Consider the following 24281-nt stretch of genomic DNA (forward strand, 5'->3'; position numbering starts at 1 on the left):
CTCTGTGTACTATCATTTGGCGCCATCTGAGAGTCCAAGATAAGGGACAGCATGACAACTTCCAATTCAGTGCTGGTTGTAATACTGATCAACTCCACATTTCTAATTCTTGCCCTGAGATAAACCTTATGATGCTTTCTTTGGGGCACTGGCCCGGGAGAGCCATAACCAGTGAATATGCCCAGGTTATTTCCCCTTCAAAGGTCAGCAGGTTCATACTCATTTAAGACACTCTGGTGGTGACTGATGGGTGAACTCAGACCTTATAGCAGTGTTTCATGAGCACCATGTTTCCTGATTTCACAAGAACCCCATGAGAGCTGCACTAACATCAGAAAAGTAGAATGGTGGAGGTTTAAGTGCTTGGACTCTGAAACTCAAGTGCCTGGGTTTAAATCTTGGGTCTATAGCTATTTGAACTCTCTGTGCCATAATTTTCTCATTTGTAAAATGAAGATATAGTGCACCCTGTCCCTGGAGTTGTATGGGTGAGATGATCTAATTTGGGGGTACATGCCAGTCCTCAATGCATTAGCATCTACTGTTGGCAGCTCTACTTTAGAAACAATAAATAATATACCCACACACATTAGCACACACACACACACACACACACACACACACAAACACACACACATACAAAAGGTATGCACGAAGATTTATGTGCAATACCATAATACCATTTGTAACAGTCCCAATCAACTCAAATGCCCAATAAGAAATTAAACAAACTAAATGATGTCGTATGATGGGAGTAGTTTGCATCTACAAAAAAATGTAGACTGTTAAAAAAAATGGAAAATTAATCAGAAAGTGTTGTTGAAGAACTATGCATGGCATGACCCTACTAAAATTGTTAGATTATACCTTCATGTGGCCAAAATCAAAACACTCTGAACTAAGAAACCTTCCTCCAACCATTGTCTCTACCTTCCCACCACTTACAGGTCACATTCATTGCTTGTGCATCCTTCCAGTTTTTATGTATGTGAATATGAATTTATAGATAAAATATAAATGCACATAAACTAATTTTCTTCCTTCTAACACAAAGGTAGAGTACAATATACATTATTCTTGCACATCCTTGAGCTCTTTTTATGTCAGTATAGAAGGACACTTAGCTGCACAGTTATTTCACTGGTGACTTCTTAAGATCAATTCCTCACAAGGAATTGATACACCAATGGATTATTTCCAATCTTTTAGTATTATAAAATATACTGAAATTATAATAGTTTTATGCCACTTTGGACTTGTGTACTAGTCATTTTGGTAGAAATATTGCCAACTTACTCCAATAGATCTAGCACCATTGTGTACTTCTGCCACGATGTAGGTGGATGTCAGGACACTGCTATCAAACATCAGGATTTTGCTAATCTGACACATGAAAAATAATATCCCATCATGGTTTGAATTTTTCCCTGATGAGTATAACCATATTTTCATATGTCGAGTCTGTTTATATTTCTTTTGTATAATATTTGTCCAGTCTTTTGACCATGATTTCTACTGAGTAGTAATACTACCAAGTATGATATTCATTTACATGTGCGTATCTCTTCAAACGTGTGTAAAACAAAATGTTCAATGCATGGTAGGTGAGTGAACGAATATGTGATTTTTTTTCTCATTTTCTCATTAATCCTTTTAAACTAGAAGTTTTATGTGTTAGAATAAAACAATGTCTCACTTAAAATTGGGAAGGATTTTTTACTTACAATCAGCTTCAGTGAAACAGATACCTTTGAAAATCAAGTAAAGGTTCCTATGTAGAAGTAATATAAGACCCACCAGATGCAAGGAAGAGGAAATTTAATCTCGATCTACTCATTGATTCTCAGACCTCTTTAGGACAAATGCCTGGGCCTCTGCTTAGGGATCTAGAACTCTTTCTGCATGTGGAAAGCACAGAGGCACAGAGGGGAAACCAGCAAATGATGGAAAGCTGAGTGGGCTGATGTCCCTGCTGGGGCTCCTAGGCAGTGTCTCCTGTGGCTTCCAGTATCTTAGCACCTTCCTTCTCCAACCCAACCTCGGCTGCCCTGGAGATACAAACTGGGGGGAGGGTGGTGGTACAGGAGATGGCGTGAGTGGCAGGAGGGTGCTGGTGTGGTGGTGGTGCTTTATTTTGTTTTTTTGGTTTTGTTTTTGGGTTTTGTTTTTTTTCTGCCTACGTGCCCTGTCAAATGTGGTCAAGTCATGGAAAATGCTTGAAGTCAAACAGGCCTCTGCTGGTTGGGGCTGTGCAAGCAGTGGCTTGGTTGTTGTAAGATGAAATAAACCACAGCCAGCTTTGCTCACTCCCAAAAGATCACGGCTAATGAAAAGAAGATATTCATCAACACACACATGGTCTTGCTGTCAAACATACTCAGGCTGTGCTTGAGGGGTCCCCTATTTTATACCATGTTCCTCCAAGTAGGAGCCACATGAGTTGGGATCCTCTGACCAGGACTGTTGAGACACTGCACCCTCAGTCCACTCTAGACACTGTTCTGAAGGAAATAGCATGCAGACTTCCTGTAGCACTAGGTGATCCCTGACATTCCACCAGGATCTGCGCTCTTCTATGGCAGGTGTTTTACTGAGGTTCATACTTTTTAGTCTCGTTTCGTCAGCATAGGCAGGGTGACATGAAACTCCTGCCCATGAAGCACAGGGAGACTGTAGACGTCACAACAGCAGTTCTTCTCTCCCCACAAGAACACAGACATATGGAGGCCCTGAGTTCAAGTGTGTAATTTAATGTCAGACTGAGTCATCTCAGTCCCACTAACGGGACAAATGACTGCAAAGTGAGGCTGAGCAAGGCTCAGTAGAAGACATGCCCATCAGGTAAGTGTGCTGGGAGTGGAGCAGAGCTGATCTGACCTGCACAAATGGCTGCTTTCCAGCCAAATGAGCACCAGTCAGTATACACAACTGAGTTTTTCTTGAAGGACACAATGAATGAGGAAAGAAAACTAAGAGACACGCTGCCTTCCTATGAAGCATTAAGGTAAATATTCATGTTGGAAAGAAAGAGTTCACAATATAATTTAGTTTATTTTAATTCAAATTAGCCACACAAAGGGAAATGATGGCAATGTGGGTTCAAAATAAGGATCTCACACTATTTCAGAACCATACTTCTAAGAGAAAGATGTTACTTCATAATGAAAATAATACAAAAATGTCTGGTTACACTGTACATGTACTCGCATTCCCTCCCTGCCCCATTTGGTAATTCTAACACTTCAAGCCAAATGCATAATGCAAAACCAAAAAAATAAAATGAACCATTTTGATATGTTGTATTTATTACTCTGTAAAATTGTACAAAGAGCGCATAAGCGTGAGTTAAAAAACACAAGGGAAATGTCGGATGTTAAAAAAGAAATACAAAAGAAATCTGAGACATGAAACAAAAAATTCCAAACTGCGAATCAAATAAAAAGATATTTTGCTTACTAAAAAAGTGTTATTCCAATATATTAAGAAGTCTTTTGATCGGGAATACAGCACAAGACTTTGCTCCAACTATTCATGAACAGATCAGACTCCGTCTCACTGAACACAGGATGGATCATCACATTATCTTACCAGCCACAGGCAGGTCCTCAAGGTACATGGATCTGTACAATGTCTATGAGGTATTACAATAAATAAATTCTTTATTAGCCATTCATTAAAGTCAGCAGTGGACGTCACCTTCAACTTTTAATAGGGAGACCCCAGCTCTGGTCCTTTTTTTTCCCTGCAGTGACCTTCAATGATGGATTTTCACACTTAGAAAAAGAGAACATAAAAATATTTGAGATACAGTGTTAAAAAGTAAAGTGCTGCACTTTGCCTTATATTTTTATATATGTTTACATGCCTTATATATTTTATAAGAAAGTCCATGAAGATGGCCTGTTATAGATACGTAAAGACCTGGATGTAGCCCCATGAGAATTTATTTTAAGGCATTTTAGAACTTTACTATTCACATGTCCTCATCTTGGCTTGAGCCCTACTTTGTGCAACCACCAATGCACAAAGTAGGGCTGGAGCATGTTGGGGCCCTGGGGGTGTAGAAACAGGGTGTGCTCACTGGCCCCAGGCTGCCTCTGCAGCCAGTCCCCACCTGTCCCACTTGCTCGGCAGCTCTGAGACGGCTCTGAGACAGCCACCACTTTCCTACATCACTAATTAGGCAGAGCTGCTGTTACTACAATTCACTTTGTGTTTATTTGCTGGCATTTCCGAGGCTGAAGTGTTTTCCATTGAGGATCTGAAGTAACTCAACAATGTGGCTCCACTTGAAGCCCATCAGGCTACTGTTCTGACCAGAACATACCTTTCATTAAGCCATCTCCCCAGCACTTGGCAGACCCTGGTATCATGCTGGGCGAGCCTGAGTCCCAGCTCTGCCACTTGTCAGCTTTGCCGCTCAGCATCCTAGTACCATGTGCTCGGGTGTAGACAGAGACTAGCAGTCCCTCCGTCTCATACAACTGCTCCCCTCAACACACTGAGTTAGGGTTTGTAACTGAACAACACCTGACATGGAGACATTCTGGCCAAGTAAAGAATAATGAACTCATCCTTATTCTGTCTACGTGGATGGTAACTAGACTTATGACGGGGATCACTCTGCAGTAGTGATCTGTAGTATACACATATACCGAATTCTGATGTTGTGCCCTGAAACTTTCATGTTACCAGCCAATTTTACTTCAATTTAAAAAAAAAGAAGAAGAAAAAGAAATTTGAACTCTGAGGCATTTTTCACACTTGACAAATTTATACCAATGCAAAAGAATGTTAAGAGATTTTACATAAACTACAACTATAAATTCAAGTGAATAGGATAAATCTGGGTATGTATTTATACTCATATTCTTGAATTTGACCTTGAATCTACTCAAAGAAGTGATCCATATGTACCCAATTTCTTGTTAATGTTTCTGCTTTCAAAGACTCACTTTAACAGAAGTGGTACTCATAGTTCTAAAAGTGGTTTTTCACTGTCCTGTTTCTCTTCAGCTTCTTCTTCAGATCCTAGGAAAAGGAAAGAGAAAAAGTACTGTATTCGATTAAGGAAATGAACAATTTTTTTTAATTATACTATATGGGCACCAAATTTTAAGTGGGAGATACCGATGTTTAACCTCAATATCAAAGGTTTAGGTTAAAAAACTGTAACTATCAAATAAAGTTTTACTTATTTCCTGGAGGAAGAAATATTTAAAATAGAATCTATGACTCATACTAATCTGTTAAACAGATATCAATGAGGTACTATTAAAAATATTCAGAGAGAACAAGAATTAATTACCTACTGCCCTTCCCTAACCATCTCTTTGCTGACAAGCCTGAATATATTTTTTTAAGATTTTATTTATTTATTCATGAGAGACAAAGAAAGAGAGAGGCAGAGACACAGACAGAGAGAGAAGCAGGCTTCATGCAGGGAGCCCGATATGGGACTCAATCCCAGGACTCCAGGACCACGCCCCAGGCCAAAGGCAGGTGCTTAAATCGCTGAGCCACCCAGGGATCCCCAAGCCTGAATATTTATCAAGTGCAAATAACTTTAACCTTTGGTACAAATCATTCAATCTACTTATTTTTACAAATCACTGTACCCGGTGAGTAGGCATGGTGAAGACTTTCTAATGCTGAGGGTGATGGCACTGTAGGCTGTTACCAGTGAGCACTGGTATCACTGTGCTGGGTCCTGTCTTGTGAACCTTATGTTACTTGTACATTTGAGCCCACAATTTCACTCTGGAATTATTTCTTTAGGAAATATGTCTGACTAAATAACACTCATTTTCCATTAAGCAGATTCTGCTGCTAAAAATCAGGGGAAAAAATCTAGATTTCTGAGGGTAAAAGTTAAAAAATTATTTTACTTTCACAAAGTATCTTGTACCCCCTTACATTGATATAGTTCATTACAGCATTAGAAGTGCACATTTTATAAAGTAAAAGCATATACATAATGAAAAATTAGGATCGTAATTACATAGGATCATAATTACAAAAATAAAAACCTAAGTATATATGCACCAATCAGAAAGTCTATAAGAAAATAACCAGATGGCCTGAATCATTTCTGGATGTTCCAAAATATGTGCAACAAACTGACTTCATAATTTTTAAATTATAATTTTTTCAAAAAGGTTGTATAAATACCAGCAGCATGGCCACAATGATGTGAAATTACAAACACAAAACCAGCAGGAGACAAACTGAACTGTCAACACAGATGTGGCCGTAGAGTTGGAAGGACAAGATCTTCGATTGCTCTTCTGTGCCCGTTTTTTTGCTTTTTTGTTTGTTTGTTTTTTGTGCACGTTTTTATAAAAGGCAAGTGTTACTGTCAGAGAAGGGACACAAAACAGGAGTGGTGGGAAGACAAGGGAGTGGGTGAGGGATGAAGCCTCCTCACACAGAGGAGGCAGCCTGCCTCATAGCTGCTTTCCTCTGGCCAGATAATATGCCTCAAAGAAGACATTTTGTTCTTCTGAGAATGTCTGCCTGCATTACAGGCAATAACAAATTTGGTACAGGAGTATGAACAGCAGAGAACCTTAAGAAAAGATCGTGCCCCACATCTTAACCTCATAAGATGAGGTTAAGTCACGCGGGTGACTGCGTTCTCACTTTGAATAAGTCTAAGGCAGATGATCATACCACATCTTCCTGTTTCTGGGCTTACGTTCCACCCCACTTGTTAGGCTAATGGCATTTGAACCACAAAGAGCTGACATGTCTTGAAATTATTTGGGAGTTCTGAATAAAGCCAAACTTTTAATTAAAACATAGTAATAGGTATGTTTTACGTAATTTAAAAGTACATGCTAGCAGGCTTTCTGGTTATGGTCAAGTGAGGCTAACAAATCTCCTTGAAAAGCAGCTATACAACTGGACTAGATGAACAAAACCAACCATTTCAAAAGTTGGGAAATTTCCAAAGACATACAACAATCTAAGAAGCGTTTATGATTGAAAAGCTGCAGAAAGGAACAACAGTAGTGCTCTTACCTAGAGCTGATCCCATCCCTTCCCGACCTCCCAATATTCAAGTCAATAGATATGAAGGCTCTTTAAGACAGGCCAGGCCAGGAGGACTGTCAGCAAAATTACACAGCTGAAGGGAGCTGAGTTACTTTGGGGTGGAGAGTGATGTGATGGTGAACTACAAACTCAGTGGTGTGCAAGCAGGAAGGCCATGGGCTCTGCTGGTCTGCGGTTGTGGTCATGGCTGCAGCAAGCATATGCTTGGCTGAGGCTGTGTGCATGATTAGCAGAGACCCAAAAGAGCCCAAGCCAGCCAAAGACTCTTGGTCAATCCTGAGGCTTTGGACATATGCAGAGGAGATGTGAAAAGACTCAGGAGAGAGTACAAGCAGAGGAAAACTTGAAAATCTCTAAAATCTGAATACACTATTCTATATACACCCATAATATTTGTTAGAGAATGGAATTTTTTTATTTCCAGTATAATGTATACTGTTGTATTAATTTCAGGTGTACAAATAGTGATTCACCAATTCAATACATTACAATAAATATACTCTTAATCCCTTTCATCTATTCTACACATCTACCCACCTACCTCCCCTCTGGTAAAAAGTTTGTTCTCCATAATTAAGAGTCTTTTTTTTATTTATCTTTTTTTTCTTTCTTTAATCCCAAGAGTAAATGAAACCAAACCATATGCTATTTGTTTTTCTGACTGACTTATTTCACTTAACAGAGGATGGAGATCTTATCAAGGTGCTTGAGCACAATCTCCATCCAATCTTTGGCTACCACTAAACTATGCTGACACACAGGTGACCCTAGGGAGCTAGACTTAAAAAGAAATTAAAAAAAGAAAAAACTGAGTACAACCATCAACAATCGTATACTGCAAGGGACACAATTTCACATATTTAGCCTAAGCAATTTTTTAATTTAAAAAAATAACAATAAAAGCAAATTTTGGGGGAGAACAAAATTAGATTCTCGAGTTGCTACTATGTTTTTTCAACAAAATATTTTCAATTAAAAAAAAACAGAAAGGCAAAGATTCAGAAACTGTGTCTATTCTCAGGGGGCAGGGAGGGAAATCCTGACAATTCAATGGAAACTGTCTTTGAGTATGTCAGCAAAGTGTGAGTACTTTATTTAGCAAAGACTTCAAAGCAGCTATTATAAATATGTTCAAGAAAGTATAGAAAACCATGTTTAAGGAAGTAAAAGAAAGTATGACTATAATAAATGAACAAAGAGATATTCTAAAGGATGGGATAAATTATTAAAAAAAAAGAAAAGATAGTTTTTTTAAGATATTTATTTATTTATTGCACAAAGAGAGGCAGAGACATACGCAGAGGGAGAAGCAGGCTCCTTGCAGGGAGCCTGATGCAGGACTTGATCCCAGGAACCCGGGGTCACAACCTGAGCCAAAGGCAGACGTTCAGCCACTGAGCCACCCAAGCGTCCCAAAAAGATACTTTAAAAAGTAAAATGTGGGGGGTGCCTGTGGCTCAGTCAGTTAAGAGTCTGCCTTCAGCTCAGGTCATGATCCCAGGGTCCTGGGATCAAGCCCCTCATTCAGCTCCCTGCTCAACATCTGCTTCTCCCTCTCCCTCTGCCTGATGCTCCCCCTGCTTGTGCGCTCTCTCTCTCTCTCTCTCTCTCATAAAATAGTAAAATATATATATTTTTTTAAAAAGTAAAACGTAGAATAGAAAAATATAGTACTTTAAATGAAACATTCTCTAGGAGTTTAAAAAAATATTCAAATTGACAGAAGAAATAATCTGTGAATCTGAAGATAGAGCTGTATAAGTTATCCAAGCTGAGTAACAGAGAGAAAAAGACTTAAGAAAAACTGAACAGAGCTCAAAGACAAATGAGATAGCATTAATGGCATGGGACTCCCAGATGGAAGAGAAAGGGAAAAAAAAAAAAAAAAAGAACAGGAAAAATGATTTGAAGAAACAACGTCTCAAACTCCCTTATGGCTAAAACACCCAATTTTGTTGAGAAATATTAATCTACAAATCTAGTAAAACAAATAAGATTAGGATATACACAAATAGATTCACCTAACAGTAAACCTGCTGAAAGCCATGAGTGCATGAAAATAAAAATATAACACATCAAATTTCATAAGAGGTTGCTAAAGCAATGCCTAGAAGAAAATTTATAGCTTTAAATGCCTATGTTAGGAAAGAAGAAAAATCTAAAATCAATCATAGAAAAGAAAGCAAGCTAAACTAACCCAAATAGAATACAGGAAATAAAAATTGGAACAGAAATAATTGAAGTAGAATAAAGAAAAACAAGAGAGGAATATCAATGAAAACAAGTCAGTTTTTTAAAGTATCAACAGGTTTGATAAACCTCAACCTAGAGTTACAAAGAGAAAATGAAAGAAGACACAAATTACCAAAATCTAGAAGAAGAAAAAAAAAAAAAGGAACATCACTACCAATTCTATAGAAATTTAAAATGATTATAAGGGAATATTATGAATAATTTGTCAAGAACTAGATAATTCAGAAGAAATGATGAATTCTAGGAAAACACAAATGATCAAAAGAAATTAAAAATCTGAATATATCTGTATGTAATAGGCAAAGAAACTGAATTAGTCATTAAGATAATTCTTGGCCCAGATGGTTTCACTGACAAATCTATCAAACATTCAAAGGAGAAACAATATTAAGCATTCATAAGAAGAATTCATTTGGAAAACAGTGTGTTTGGAAAGACTTTCTAATGTACTCTATGAGATCACCTTTACTGATATTAATGCCCAGGACATAAGAACACTACAGACCAATAGGCAAAATATCAGGAGTATGTATTTTATATGTACATATATGCACAAATATTCTCAGGAAAATATAAGCAAATCAAATCTACAAAAATAAGAGTGGATTATACAACATGACCAAGTGGGATTGATACTATATAAACAGTTGATGTGCATCCAAATATTAATGTACATCATCATATTAATTGAATACAAGATAAAAACCGCATTATCATCTCAACAGATGCATAAAAAGCATGTGAAAAATTTAATGCCTATTCATGATAAGAACTTTCACTCTAAGAATAAAAGCAAACTTCCTCAACCTGATAAAGGACATCTGTGAAAACCGATAGCTAACATCATACTTAATGCTGCAAGATTGAATGAATCCCCCCAAAGACTATGAACAAGATAAGGATGTTTGTTCTTGACGTTTCTATTTAACATAGTTTTACAGTTCTAGACAGTGCAACTAGAAAAAAGAATGAAGATATTTAACAGAGTGAAAATTAAAAAAGTCTTTAACCACACATGACATAATCCTGTATGTAGACAATGCCATGGAATCTACATATACACAAAACCAAAACTAGAACTAATGAGCAAGCTTAGTTAGCATTGTCACAAGGTACACATTCCATACACAAAATATCAGTTGCATTTCTATACACTAGCATGACAATATGAAAGTGAAACTAAGGAAACAATTCCATTTACTGTAGAACCAAAAAGGATAAAACACTTAGGAGTTAATACAATAAAAGAAGAGCAAAACTTTGAAAATTACAAAACAATGCAAAAATGAGTGGGAAATATCAGAAAGGGAGACAGAACACGAGAGACTCCTAACTCTGGGAAACGAACTAGGGGTGGTAGAAAGGGAGGTGGGCGGGGGGGTGGGGGTGACTGGGTGATGGGCACTGAGGGGGGCACTTGATGGGATGAACACTAGGTGTTATTCAATATGTTGGCAAATTGAACACCAATAAAAAATAAATTTATAAAAAGAAGAAAAAAAACAAAACAATGCAAAAAAATTAAAGAATAAATAAATGCAGAGAGGGTCCACATTCATGGATCAGAAGATTCAAAATTGTTGTGATGGCAATTCTTCCCTAATTCAGCTATAAATCCAATGTAGCAGTCTTTATTCACAAAAATTAACGAGCCCATCTCAAAATTGACATGAAGACCAAAAATTGACATGAATAAACAAAATATTTTCAAAAAGAACAAGGTTGAAGGGATGATATGGTCACCCTGCAAAAGCAGTGTAGGAGGGCACACTCAAAATTTGATTTCGATGAGGAGACTGATGATGCCACACACACGGAGGGTGTCGAAAGGTATAAACCTTTCGTTCTGAGGACAGCAGGGTGGGCCTTTCAAGTAAGGCCTTGCAGGACTTGATTTCAAGGCTTACAGAAAGGTTAAGTTACAGTAACAAGCCAGTGTGCTACGAGTGCAAAGAGAGCACACAGGTCACTGAGAGAGACCTGAGAGCCCAGAAATAAACACTTACATTTATGGTCAAATGGTTTTTGACAAATGTGCCACATTAATTCAGTGCAGGAAGGGATAGTCTGTTCAACAAATGGTACTCCAACAACTAGATATCCAAAGGCAGAAGAATGAACTTAATTCCCTACCTCCTCCATACATGAAAATTAATTCACCATGGACGATAAACTTAATGGAAGAGCCAACACTATAAAATCTTCTAGAAGAAAATATAACAGAGAATCTTTGCAATACAGGATTAAGGCAAGGTATTCTTAGATATGGCCCCAAATACATTATCCATAAAAGAATACATTCTGATAAACTGGACTTCACCCAAATTCAAAATGTGTGCTTCAAAAAGCTCCATGAAGAAACTGAAAAGTCTACAGCCTGGGAAGAAATATTTGTGAATCATATAAAGGACTTTTATCTGATAAAAGACTCTTACTTAGAATGTATAAAGAACTTTTACAACTCAAGAAGAAGACAAACAACATAACTTTTAAAAAAAAAAAAAAGGTGGTGGTGGTAAAAACAGACATTTCTCCAAAGGAAATAAATGAATAACTCTCACAGCACATGAAAAGGTTCTCAAGGTCATCAGTCCTCAGCGGCAAATGAAAAGCACAAGGAGAAAGTACTTCACACCTTCTAGAATAACTAGAATGAAAAAGACAGCCTCTGCCAGGCACTGGTGAGTACGTGGAAAAACAAATCCTTAGATACTACTGGAGAGAATGAAAAATGGTACAGTAACTTTGGAGAAGACTTTGGCAATGACTTGAAAAGTTCAACAGAAACTCGCCATCATACACAGCGAGTCCTCTCCTAGGAATTTAAGAAAAATAAAAACAAATGTCTCCACAAGGACACGCACATAAAAGTTCATAGCAGGATTAGTCATTATAGCAAAAACTGCCAACCATTCCAATGGCTAACCACTGATGAGTAAAGAAAACACTGTACGTATATCCATAAAAAGGAATATTATTGAGTCACATAAAAGAGGAAACTACTTACACATGCTACATCATGAGTGGCTTGTCAAGAATATTATAGTAAGAGAAAAGAAGCCACATGTAAAAAATTACATATTCTGTGATAATATTTATGTTAATTATCCAAAAGGGGCATATTTTCAGGAGAGAAAGTAGATCAGCATTTTATCTAGGAAACAGGAGTGATGATTTGATAAAAAAAATATTTTTGGATGATAAAAGTGCCCTATAATTATACTATGATGTTGGTTTAAAAAGTACAAATTTACTAAAAGCCATACAATTGCATATTTACAATGGATCAACTTTATGGTATGCAAAGTATAACTCATTAAAGCTATTCTTTTTTTAAAATCAAGGTTAGGTAGCATCCTCAGTGGTGATGTTTTAATACACTTCAAAATTTTTAATAAAAAGTAGAAAACCTGTGTGTCAAATTTATTGATTATCTGTAAGGTGACTACAGAGTTGATCATCTAAACAAGAACATTTCCTAGAGATCAAAGGAGTATAATAATAATTACATGGACCCACAGGAGTAAGCTAATACTGTCCAGGGCAAACAAGCCTGTGTGGCTGGTTACTATTAGAAAGTATCAAAGCAGAATTACAGTGTCTTTCCCTAGATTTGCTTAGCACAGAGTATATTGTGCAACTGAACTACTCTTCAAATGAAGTCTTTTGATGATGAGGTGACTAACTTTTCCTCAACATCACAATGGGTTCACTTCAGCTGTCTGACTACACAAACAACTTCATCCCAATCACCTGACAAAGGACTGTGCTTCCTCGTTCCTTCTCCTGGATACACAGGTAAGCACGATATGGTTAGACCAACATGTAAACCTGCAAACACACCACCTTAATAGCCTTTAAAAGTAATCTATCAAAAGGTGCTAACTTTCAGAATCTCTGTGATACTAAAATTCAGGCCAATCCTTCACAAGGAAAAATGCTAACATTTTAATTTTTGTTGACTCTGATTTATTTCTCTTCCTTTCATCCATCCCTTCCACGGCTATAAATAAATGTACTCTGTGCCGGCACCACACTAGGTGCAGGAGAAAGTCAGGAGAAGGCAAGCAGCCCTCAGATGCCCTCTTCTCCACCAGGGGCCAACCAGCGCCGCATCAGTCCCAGGGCAGAAGAAGCACAGATGCCTGTTTTGCTTAATTTTCAACCACTGGCCTCATGAGCCAGTGGTGCTTTAGAGTTGAATCTTCTTTTCTAGGCACAGTTTTTAATTCCAATAACAGTTTTTAATTATAATTCTTTCCTAACTTGAAGGTTCAGCCAATGAAAATATAATACAATAAAGTAAGTCACTTTGAACACTCCTTCTCTCCCACTACACACCTGCATTTTGTCTTGAACAAAGCAGCTTCCCAGCAGAGCACCCTGACCAGGTTTGTTCCAGATCAGCTCTGGAACCCAAAGAAATGGAAATGCTCCCAACCACCACTAGGTGGGGGTACAAGTCAGAGGCAGGAAGCCAGTGGATTCAGACCTGGGAGCTTGATGAATAATGTCTAAGGTGGGATTCCTCCTGTTGTTATCCCGCTCTGAACTTCTAATTAAGTAAACACATCACTACTGAGAACTTTTATTACTCTTAGGAAAATGAAAGCTATACAAAAGCATGAACAAGAATGCGAACTTCCTCTTTCCAAAAGAATGAGTCCTATAACAAAAAAACTCAAGGAAATAACTCTCATGAGGTATACAAAAGGTTACTACTTACTTGAGTTTCTGTTGGCTGAGAAATACATTTTCTGCTAATTCATATCTGTATTTCATCTGATCCTATGCTTTCATATTTTAACCTGCTTTTAGAAGCAATACCAAGAGTCCAGAATACCATGTTACTTGGAGTTCCCCTGATTCGCTGTGTCTCAATTGCTGTGTCTCTGATCACTCACATGAGGCTTTCTGCCTGGAAACTGCTGTACAGTGTGTGTGTGTGTGTGTGTGTGTGAGTTTAATTACTCACTGAGCTCAATGCTGGGAATACAATAATGCAGTCTCTAACTCAGGTCCCCATCCCCACGGTAGGAACAGCGAGGTCAGCGCTGAGGGCAGGGAGCCAGCACGGACGACAGGGCTGTAGGAGAGGTTCCTAAGGAAATGCAGAGAACACCCTCCCAGCAGCCTGGGGGTGAGGGTGGGGTGGGAGAAGCTTTCTCTCCTCTGAGCGGAGAGTAGGACTGCCGAGGAACAGTGGGAAGGATAGAAAAAGCAAGCTGAGCAATGGCCTGGGGGTTTTGGTACACAGTGTTTTCAGAAAACTAAGAGACACAAGGAGACAGTACTGGGAGTTTGGATAACTGCCTGTGGGAGGTCAAATGGTGCTTTCTACCAGAATGAGGACCATGACTTACTTAATCCTTTCCCCTGCTGAAGGCTGTTGTGCAGGAGAAGATGTGATCAGCACTGTGTTTCCATTAATACTGAAAGGCCACACATGGATTAGCTGTGAGCATGGACTCCAGCCCTGAGCCGGGTTCAAATCCCAGCTCCATCTCTTACTCTTTGTATGACTTTGCACAAATGACTTCCCTCTCTGTGCCTATATATAATCATCTCTAAAACAGGGTTAATGAGACTTTCAAGTCCTAGACTGGTTTGAGGAACCCATGGAACAAGTCTAGTGTTCTACTTCACATGGGGCTGGGACAGGGTGACTGTGGCAGGAGGCAGGAGGCTGGTGCAGAAACCGAAGCAGGAGATGCTGAATGCAAGGTGGAGAAACAGGAGGTAGGACAATGATGAGACACAGGAGGCAGAAATCCAGAGGGTGGACATGGCCTAGTGAGTGATGGGATGGGAGCCTCTAAGAAAGGGCAGGTCCCCAAGGAGGCTCTGGTCTCCATCACCAGCAACCAGGTAGACAGAGCTCCATCCTCACACAGAGGGGTCCTGGAGGATGGTCAGGTGAGGGCATGACAGGTAATCAGAGAACATCCAGTCCCTTCCCCTGGTCTGCCTGTCTTCTGAGATGCAGAGGGCACGTCACAGGGTCTGTGGCCCTCGGAGACATTTATTTTACACTCTGGGTCTCACCACAGGTCCCACAGCAAGACCAGGTCTCAGTTACTTTCCTGTCTCCATGCCTGCTGTGCTCCATGTCTGCTCAGTGTTCTGAGAGCAGAGGGAGGGAGGAAAGGGAGGGAGGACTGGGCTTTTGAGTGATGAATGTAAACACAAAGGAGAATCACAACTTTTTTTACCTGCTTCAGATTCAGGAGGAGAATAAAACTGACCATCAGAAAGACCACCAGGTATAAGTGCTGCCCTCTCTGAAGCATCCTGAACTATCAGGAGTCCTGGAAGAGAAGAAATTCAGATGCTGGGAATGATGTCATACTTCTGGTAGCTTCTGGGCAAGGTTAATCACAATAAAATGCTGTTATCATTATATGAAAGGAAGGCTTAGCAAAAAGGTAAGCTCTGTTCAAATCAGGACTTCCAGGGTCTCCCTTCTAGCTTGGTACCTAGCTTGTCTCAGGAGGCTAATCTGGGGAGACACTCACTGTTTTCCTCTTCTGCCTCTTGAGGTAAGACTTTGAAATCCAGGAACCAGGTCTCAATCCAGGCCAGGAGGAAGGAAATGATGGGCAGCACGTAGCCGAAAGCCCCTTGAGAGAAAAGCTGGAAAGACAGATGTGAGCAGGAGAGGGAAATGCAATTACCAGGAGCTCACAATGGAAAATAAGGCTTCGCCATTATAGATGGTAATGGCAAGAGAACATGGGAGGCTGTACCTTTGAGAGGATCACTTTTGCGAGTAAAAAGGCACTGGTCACTGCTGTCGTCAACTGAAAGACACATCATCCAACATCATTTGCATTAGACATTTTACATTGGGAAGGCACCTGCTCCCAAAGATCCCTGTCTGAGCCAGAAGCTCCCAATGCCTGGAAAAGCTCTGCCTACACCACTCTGTCCCCAGCCCCTGAACCGACACTGGGCCAACATGGGCTTCTCCGTGGCTCCCGACTGACTGCTGGTGCTCTCCCTCCTCCCAGGGTCTAGCAGGCCACTGTGTGGGGAAACCAAGTTTTGTCCCCACAAGGTCCAACCTGCAAAGGCACTGTCCCCACAGAAGGGACCCCTGAAATGCAGAGCCGGGGCTCCCCCTAGTGGTTAGGGAGCCCAGAGATCATCCCACAGGACCTGGGCCTAGTCTCTCCATCCCCCAAAGAGGATTCCTAGCAACATGACCCCTGACCAGGGTGATACCAGCAGGAGCCTGACAGAACAGGGATCAGGGGACATGGGGTGTCAAGCTCTGTGAGTATAAACACAGTTGCAGAGTCAGTATTTTTTAGCAAATCACCCCCCTACACGCAAACATATATATATATATATATATATCTCCCCCCACACACACCCCAGCCAGAGTGAGCTGTGTCTGAAAGAGAGGAGGCATTTTACATTCTGACACAAATTAATTTTATAGGCTGACACTTAGTACCTTATTAGGTACCAGGTGAGTCCTCCTTCCAGCTAGCTGACCCCTCTCTGCAAATGTTTTTAAAAGGAAAAATAAAAAATAATCAAATGGATGTGCTAAGCATGACCTATCGTTTCATAATTTGGAGTAGATATTGGATACTTTCTAAAAACTCGGGGATCCCTGGGTGGCTCAGTGACTGAGCGCTTGCCTTCGGCCTGGGGCATGATCCTGGAGTCCAAGGATCGAGGCCCACATCGGGCTCCCCGCAGGGAGCCTGCTTCTCTCTCTGCCTGTGTCTCTGCCTCTCTGGGTCTCTCACGAATAAATAAATAAAATCTTTAAATAAATAAATAATAAAAACTCACTGAGTATCACTCACGCCTCTGAAACAAATATTGAGGCAGATGGCCTGACAAACACTAGTGTACGTTAAAGAAACTTTGGAGTAGAATGTCTCAAATGGGATGGCTGAAGAAAATCAGAAAGACACAATCACAGCTATTTGTTATCAGTAAAAATATATTCAGGACAGGGAGTCAAATCTGGCTAATGCTGTCAGCCTACATCTGAGACACATTAGCTTGGGACTCAGCTGAGGGTCTGATGTCCTGCCTGTGATTCTGTGGATGCTCGGAAGAGCTGGCTCCTGGAGGACCATGTCTTAGAAGAGGGTCCATCCCCAGCTGGGCAAGCTTTCCCGGCCCACACACACACACCGAGGCCTCACTCCAGAAGCAGAACTGCAAGTATTTTGGAGCTGCTCCCTCCAGCTTGGGGAGCTCAATGTTATCCCCATACACCTGCCTTATTAGAGCTCTTCAAAAGGCGAGTGTTCAGACATCTGTGGAAGTGGCAAAAATAACTGAGGCAGAACGGCTTATAATTCTTCTTTTAATCAGTAAATATTTACTGATGGTGAAGAGCAAGTGTCAAGGCTCCGTGCCAGATGTGAAGAAACAGAGACGAGGAAAAATACCACTGCCTTCAGGGCTCCTTAAGTTAAGTGTCTGACTTTTGGTTTTGGCTCAGATCAGGATCTCATGGTTGAGACACTGAGCCCCACTTCCAGTTCCAAGCTCTGCAGGGAGTGCACCTGAAGTTCTCTCTCCCTCTCCTGCTCCCACTATGTGCTCTAGCTCTCTAAAGTAAATAAATGTTTAAAAACACCACTGCCAAAACAAACAAACAAACAAAACAAAACAAAACAAAAAACCACCACTGACTTCAAGAAGCCTGAAGGTAACAATATAAAAGGAGGACAGGAACTTTTCCCTTTGATATTGGAGGGAGGGGAATAAAATAGCAAGAAAGGCAATGATCAAAATAAGGAGAGAACAAGTCATGAAGAATTACCAAGCAGTTTCAACCAAAGGGGAAATTTTCACAAGTATCTTTATGACAGAGGTACTGATCTCATCATTCATTTGCAAAATGAGGTAGAGGGTGCATTGGTGTTTGGCCAAGAACCATTTTTGGGTCTCTATATTCCTCATTTGGCTCAGTATCCGTTGAGACAAAGCTAGTTACTCATTGCCATTGGAAAGAAGCCCTGGAGTGTTGAACCTACTGAAGCTAGCAGAATTCAACCCAGATGAAAAGCACATTTTCTCCCAGCCTGTTGCTGCTGTGAGCAGGCCTGGGCCACCAGCACTGGAGAAGATGAACAACTCGCACAGACATACTCACCGCTATTGCCCACCAATGGCGCAGTCTGCATACAGCATATGCAAGTATTAACACTTTAAATCGAAAAACTGCCAAAAGCTGTATTAAGAAAAAGACAAAGTAAGTTTTAAAAAACAGATACAAATATAAAATAATGGAGTTTTATGAAGAACTCACCAAAGCGTCTTTATTATTCTGACTTAACTGATGACTGGCACTGGGCTACAGACCTGTATTTGGGACCTCTGCTTTAGAATTTATGTAATACTGCCCAAATAAGGATTCAAATTCACTTCCCATTATCAACACCATTTTTATTTTTATAAAAATAAAACACCATTTTATTTTTCCTTTCTATTTGAGTACACATATATTTCTGATATGCTGTTAAGACTGGAGAGAATGTTCTCAGAGTTGACTTTCCCACTCCTGGTACAGACACTCACTTTTGAAAGAGACAGGTTCTTAGTAAAGTCCACTTAGTAAAGCTCTGGGTTACAGGGGTACTGGGAGAGTTCTATCCAAGTAGCTACCACCCGATTATTTAGGGTAGCTCTGTGACATTTGTGAAATCCTTCATGTGTATTATTATCCCATGTAATCCCTTTGTCAACAATCCCATGTATCAATTACTGTCATTAATCCCACTATACACATAAAGTAGATAGAAAAATTATACAAGGTCACACAACTCCTTGGGGAGGAAGCCAGGACTTGAACCCAGGTGGTCGGGCTCTACTGAACCACTATGTCACAGCTGTCTTTGTAATTCTCATTTAGTAAGGAATACATATAGAGTAAGATTTTACCAATTTTCCTTGGAAGACATGCCTACTGTGGATAGAGAAGTCAGGTGACTCTTGAGCAGTGCCTGAGGGCAGGAGTCTGCCAAAAGTTTCTCACTAATCAAAACTGCTGAAAGGCTGGAGGCTGACAGCCTTTTTGCAGCCACTGACCAGAGGACCACACTTAAGATCCTTTTACGTAAATGAAGGTCACAGGTTATGTTTTGTTTTAATTTGCTGTTTTCATTAAAAATGTGTTTTCCAACAATCTGCAAACTGTTTAGCTTCTCTATTCATTCTAATTCTAGCCCTGCATTCTGGATTTGGCAAAAGGATAAGTCTTCTTCAGCCCTCTATCTCAAAGTCTCCCTGGTCCAAAGGTTTCCTGGAGGCTGTGTCCATTTCTAGGCCAGACATGTCAATCCTTTTAGTCTGAGCTAATGGGCCCTGACTATTTGTCCAGGACCACTGACTTCCTAAGCATAAAGGACAGACAACTCTCAGAGATCTGGCTGATAGATTAGCCTGGTTTCCTGGCTGAGGCTAGTTTAACATAAATTCGGCAAGGGAAAGAAGAGGAAAAAGGGAAATCAATCTTGCTATTATAGGTCAATTGTTTTTGAAGAAAGAAATGTCAAGAAATATGGGATCTATCACTCTCTGCCTCGAACTTTAATGACCTGGGATGAGTCAAGACACCGAACCAAAGAAACTCAATTTCCTCACTTGGAAAAATGAGGGAATTAAAATTATATTAGTGATTTTCCAAATATTCTGTAGCAACCAAACACTTTTTCAACACAATCTTATTGGAAGTCAAACATATCATACAGAGAAAAATGGAACTACTTGGGTTGCAAGATGTCAATGACAGGGAACCCTAACCTCTGCTTACTGGGAGTCACAGCTCCTTCCCCATACACACTTCTGCAGGCCCCTTCAGAAATAAAACAACAACAACAAAAAGCCTTCTAGTGTAATCTGAAAACCACTAGAAAATATACTTACTCAATTATGAAAATTCTCAACCAAAAATGATGATGATGATAGTGACAGCAGGTGGTTCTCTGAGCTTCCAGGATGTATCAATCATTGGCCTAAATGTTTTCCATGCATTATTTCATTTACTTTTCAGAACTAGGGTAATCTTATTTTACATATGAAAACACTGAAGTTTAGACCCAATATATTAAAAGATGTACAAATAGTGATAGTGGTGTGAATCAAACCCAAGTTTTTCTGACTGTCGTGCTCTTAACAACTGTGCATAAAGCTTCTGAAGGTAGTGAACAAAGTAGATAAAATGAATTTGGAGGAATTCACGGTGAATATGAATTGCCCACACTACACCTAACATGATGTTACAATCTGATTTACTTACACTATCAACTATAAAAAGATACTGGGGAGATATACCAAACCCAGTGCGCGTCACAGTGTGCCCTGGAAAGATTGTAAGCATTCTTTTGAATGAAATGAAGGCCTTGTCTATAGAGAATCACATCTGTGTAGTTCTACAACTAACTAAGGTTGCCCAGAATTATCAACAGATAACTTTCCTTGAAAACTCCAATTATAGAAAAATGAAATGTTGTATATTAATGAAGTACACTCAGAAATCTATCTCAAGGCAGGAAAGGAATGGCATTTTCATCGTGTTGTTATATAAAGAGGTCAATTTTCCTGTTAGTGATTAGGGTGGGTCACTGGCTTCTATGAAAAGAATAAAGGCTCCTTCTGACAATCATTATATGGTTTCACTCATACAGGGAATGTAAAAAATAGTGAAAGGGATTATAGGGGAAAGGAGGGAAAATGAGTGGGAAAAATTAGAGGGTGACAAAACATGAAAGACTCCTAACTCTCAGAAATGAACAAGGAGTAGTGGAAGGGGAGGTGGGTGAGGGTATGGGGTGGCTGGGTGACGGGCACTGAGGGGGGCACCTGACAGGATGAGCACTGGGTATCATACTATATGTTGGTAAATCGAACTTCAATAAAAAAAATATATATATTTTTTAAAAAGGCTCCTTCTCTTGCCGTTCCTTATCTCTCATTAATCATTTTTTTTTCCTTCCTGTGACAAGACGATTCATTACAAAGAGAGTGAGAGTGCACTGACTGGTACGGAAACTGAGAGGGAAGGAAAACCAGGGTTCAAGAGAGGGAAAGAGAATGGCATAGAGTGTGTGATCGACTCAGAAGAAATTCACTTGTGGTTAGATTCATCATATCTGAAGTGAAATGTAAAACAGGAAATACTTACGAATATATCAAAATAAGAGGAGTAGTAGTCATACTGCACCACCTCCTTCTCTAATGTGTTCTCAATGCCTCCATTCACCTAGGAAGGAGAGTGAGAAGTAAAAATGAGACATTTACGTGTGAAAATAATACAAGAAAACATACATGTAAGGTTCTGTATGCGCTTTTCTGCCTACCTTCTTAGAACCCTGAAATGTTAAAATAGGAGGAACAAAATACTCATTAACTCTAATAGAAAAAATGTTGAATAGCATTTCCCACTTCAATTCTGAATTCATTTATTCAACAAATATAAATGTATGATGAAAAACAATGCCTTGTTTGTAGTTCCTATTTTAGCAAATTAAAATGTTTTTAAAAACCGCCTCTTTTTTCTTCTAAATAAAATCTTCAATTATACAAATGTGTAATTTTAAGGGAGACAATTCACATTTGTCCAGAGCTGCCCTCACTCTCTGACCACTTTCCATTGTTTTAGCTCTTGGAAGGCCAACAGGTCCTCTAATCTTAGCAAAGATCAATAACATGGGATAGAAGTGTAGATATCCTCTCTGGTTTTTCTTTTTTATTTGCTGCTGGCATATGAAAACCCTGCACTTTTATCAACATATATTTTTAACTTGGTAATGAAATGAGGGACAAACCAGACCTACAATCATATGTGCTGAAGTTATAATAAATGATGAAAATCAGACCTAAGATTACAAACTTTCCTCTGCCAATTCTCCTACCAAGATGACTTTTAAATGATCAAGCTCAGAACTCTACATATTACACTTATAGAAAAAAAATTTTTTAAATAAAATAATAGGGCATCTGTGTGGCTCAGTGGTTGAGTGTCTGCCTTTGGCTCAGCTCGTGATCCCGGGGTCCTGGGATCGAGTCCCACATTGGGCTCCCCACATGAAGCCTGCTTCTCCCTCTGCCCATGTCTCTGTGCCTCTCTTTGCGTCTCTCATGGATAAGTACATAAAATCTTTTTTAAAAAATCAAGTAATGGAACGTGTGTCTGACAGTTAATGCAGTAGTCAAGCAGACACTAGAATCATTAGGGCCAGTGGATTAGGGAACATGACATGCAACAGTAAATTGGCATTTCCAATCTGGAGTACAGACATTGTTTATCCTGGCAAACTGATGGAGATGATCTGAAAAAGGACAAAGTGAAGGGTGATGGACCAAAGACCTGGATAAATGAGGAGAAAATCAATTAAGGAATGCTTTTGTAAGGCTTGCTAATTGGTCAAACTGGAATTAAAGTTGCCACAAGGAATGGATCCTCTTGGCTTGGAAACTTTTACAAGTATTTGTATTTGTTGCTTAAATGCAAATATACCATAAAAAACATTTGGTACTTTAAAATCCCCTAAGGAGGTTTCGGTTTCTGTGTAATTTGTGCAGACTAGCTACTGACCTGCTTGAATATAGATCTATATAGCAAATAGAATGGAAAACTTGGGAGCAAAGAAAAATAATTATTAAAAGCCAAACAATCATGCAGTGTTATCGCTGTGTGTCTCCAGACTAAGGACACTTAGCATATCTCAAATATTAGAAGAATGATTATTCCAACTGACCTACAGTAAAGAGGGGTTCTTAATCTCTATCCTCCTAAGAACGGCCAACAACCTGCTCATGCAGTTCTTCAATCAACAGTCAGTAGAAAAAAGGTTTTCTACAGTATCTGCACACTTTAAAAGACCCTGATTTGGAGGGTGCCTGGGTGGCTCAGTTGGCTAAGCAGCTGACCCTTGGTTTCAGCTGAGATCATGATCTTGGGGTTGTGAGATCAAGGCCCATGTCAGGCTCCGCACTCAGCATGGAGTCTGCTGGGGATTCTCCTTCTTCCTTCTGATTCTCCCCCTGCTCATGTTCTCCTCTCTCTAAAATAAATACATCTTTTTTTTAAAAAAAGTTTAAAAAAAAAAAAGATGGATTTTGTCTTGCCTTTAAATAGGGAAATCTAAATCTACATCTGTAGCTCCAACCTACACTCTAAATCTTATTTCAAAATCTTTGTCTCTAGCTCAGGGTGTCCACTATAGACTCGTCTTTAGTTTCACATGGAACCTCTCCTCACAGTTCTGACAGAGCTCATCCTGTTCTTCTACATTCCAACACGAGAAATCTTCAGAGTCGTTTTTGGACCCCGGGGATGATAAAACCAGCCTATCAGTAACTCTATCAGCATACTTATTTTTTTAGTATTTCTCTAAGGTTAGCTTTTTCTTTCCTAGTCCCACCACTGTACATGGGATTCCTTTAACAGCTTTAGAACCAATCTGTCCGCAAGGTAATCCAACTGGCAAACCACTGCCACAAGATCTTTATCCATTCACCAAATATTTCCTGAAAATGTATTAAGCGTCAAGTATGGTTCTAAATACAATGAATACTTTAGTAAACAAAATAGTATCTCTGTCTTTATGGAACTTACATTCTACCAAGCAGTGAGAGATGACAAACAAGAAAATAAGTGCCATGCAGAGAACAAAGCAGAGCAGGGTGACACAGTAATGGTTGACTTCTTTTGGTCCAGTGGTAAATGGAAAGCTTCTCTGTGGTCATATTTAAACTGACAGATTACCAGCATGATAGTCAGAATCTGCATCAAGATAAAGGCAATTAACCATTTCATTTAGAAGGAACAACTAGTATAAAGGCCCCCAAGAGAAGAGAGTTTGTTACACTGTGAGACCAGGAGGCACGTCTGGGCTGCTCTGGGTGGACCAGAACAGAGAGTGGGGAAGGAAGTCTGGAAGCTCCTTGGGGCTGTGCAAGCCATTTTACAGCATTTGGATTTTATTCAAAGTGCT

General features: G+C 39.6%; 1 protein-coding gene across 2 annotated transcripts in view; it reads right to left on the reverse strand.

Moving 5' to 3' along the window:
* Positions 1 to 3031: 3031 nt before the first annotated feature.
* The window catches only part of STARD3NL (STARD3 N-terminal like), a 52994-nt gene continuing 31744 nt past the window's right edge, over positions 3032 to 24281 (reverse strand). For both annotated transcript variants that reach the window (XM_041723252.1, XM_041723253.1), the window contains 7 exons: positions 21467 to 21544; positions 18437 to 18514; positions 16056 to 16109; positions 15825 to 15942; positions 15522 to 15617; positions 4956 to 5031; positions 3032 to 3773 (listed from right to left, as the gene is read on the reverse strand). In XM_041723252.1, coding sequence (XP_041579186.1) covers positions 4973 to 5031; positions 15522 to 15617; positions 15825 to 15942; positions 16056 to 16109; positions 18437 to 18514; positions 21467 to 21544 — 483 coding nt within the window. In that variant the 3' untranslated portion in view covers positions 3032 to 3773; positions 4956 to 4972. The remainder of the gene's footprint in view (positions 3774 to 4955; positions 5032 to 15521; positions 15618 to 15824; positions 15943 to 16055; positions 16110 to 18436; positions 18515 to 21466; positions 21545 to 24281) is intronic.

Source organism: Vulpes lagopus, chromosome 11, assembly GCF_018345385.1.
Source record: "Vulpes lagopus strain Blue_001 chromosome 11, ASM1834538v1, whole genome shotgun sequence".
Classification (NCBI taxonomy): Eukaryota; Metazoa; Chordata; class Mammalia; order Carnivora; family Canidae; genus Vulpes; species Vulpes lagopus.